General features: G+C 44.5%; 1 protein-coding gene across 1 annotated transcript in view; it reads left to right on the plus strand.

The window, feature by feature from the left end:
• The first annotated feature begins 1,039 nt into the window (after positions 1 to 1,039).
• The window catches only part of LOC117615858, a 6,341-nt gene continuing 5,944 nt past the window's right edge, over positions 1,040 to 1,436 (plus strand). The window contains exon 1 of the mRNA XM_034345024.1: positions 1,040 to 1,111. Within this exon, the coding sequence (XP_034200915.1) occupies positions 1,040 to 1,111 (72 nt within the window). The remainder of the gene's footprint in view (positions 1,112 to 1,436) is intronic.

Raw genomic sequence — 1,436 nt, forward strand, 5'->3', positions numbered from 1 at the left:
TTTAGGTGGATGTATCCGTTTGAAAGATATATGAAAGTGCTGAAGGGGTATGTTCAGAATCGTACTCGTCCGAAGGTTGCATTGCTGAGCGGTATATAGCTGAAGAAGCGGTAGAGTTTTGTACTCAGCATTTATCTGATGTTAGTACAGTTGGAGTGCCTTCAAGCCAAAAGATGGGAGTTTCAAAGCCATTATCGGGTTGCACAGTGAGCGTAGTTGATCAGGACCTGTTGAATCAAGCACATCTATATGTCTTGGAGAATACAGAGGAAGTCCTACCTTATATCGATTACGTATGAGTTTTATTCTTCAAGTTTCCATTTTAAATTATTTCTTATGTTTATCTTATATATTTGGGACCGTAATGCTTGAATTTTTCGTGTCATGTAGGCAACATATGATCCACATCAAGGCTGCTTATCCAAAATTTAGAAAGAGAACAAAGTGGCTGCAGGATAAGCACAATAGCACTTTCATTCAATGGCTGCGCTTCAAGGTATATGTTGTTGAATAACATATTTCTCTTTTAATTTTCTTCTTATTTCTATGTTAGATTGAATTAAGATTTGATTAATTTGCAGGTTCAAAGTGAACTTGAGGAAGACAATAATGGCGTATCAGAAAATTTAAGGTGGCTAGCAGCTGGTCCAAACATGGCGGTGCCATTATATAGGAGCTATCTTATTAAAGGTATTAAATTCAATATCAAGGCACAAGATGATGTGCGGACAACTCAAAATAGTGGAGTTTATTTACTTGCACAAACCATGCAAGTTGCTAGTGCCAAGGATAAAAACCCAATTCTCTCAAATATGGGTTTCTATGNATGCCAAGCTTCCAATAGCCCCACTTTCTCGAAAAGGCTTGAATTGAATGGGGAGCAATACCAAGGCAAGGCATACGCATACGCAAGGCAAGGCATGCCAAGGTTACGACGAGGCAACGCAAGGCAGCATGCAGGTTGCAAGTTACACACAAGCACGGCACCGAGGCATGCCAACGCAAGCCAAGCCAAGGCATGCCAAGGCCATGGCACAACATGGCAAGGCAAGGCAAAGACAAGTCAGCGGTTACGATTAAAGGCAAAGCCAAAGCCATGACAAGTCGGCAGGTAAGTGAAGGCGGCGAAGAAGAGAAAGCACGCAAAAAAAATACAAGCAAGTGTCGGATGGGTAGCCTCGCCAAGTTTTTGGGGAAAGTTGAATGGAAAAGGAGGGGGAGGGACGAATCGAAGCGACGCAGGGCTGAATCTCAGTGGATCGTGGCAGCAAGGCCACACTGCCACTTACAATACCCCGTCGCGTATTTAAGTCGTCTGCAAAGGATTCTACCCGCCGCTCGGTAGAAATTGTAATTTGAGGCGGCCCTCGCAGCTCGTCCGCCCCGGGGGCTTCACCAACGACACGTGCCTTTGGGGGCCTAGGGCCCCTACTGAG

Source organism: Prunus dulcis, chromosome 1, assembly GCF_902201215.1.
Source record: "Prunus dulcis chromosome 1, ALMONDv2, whole genome shotgun sequence".
NCBI classification, from domain to species: Eukaryota; Viridiplantae; Streptophyta; class Magnoliopsida; order Rosales; family Rosaceae; genus Prunus; species Prunus dulcis.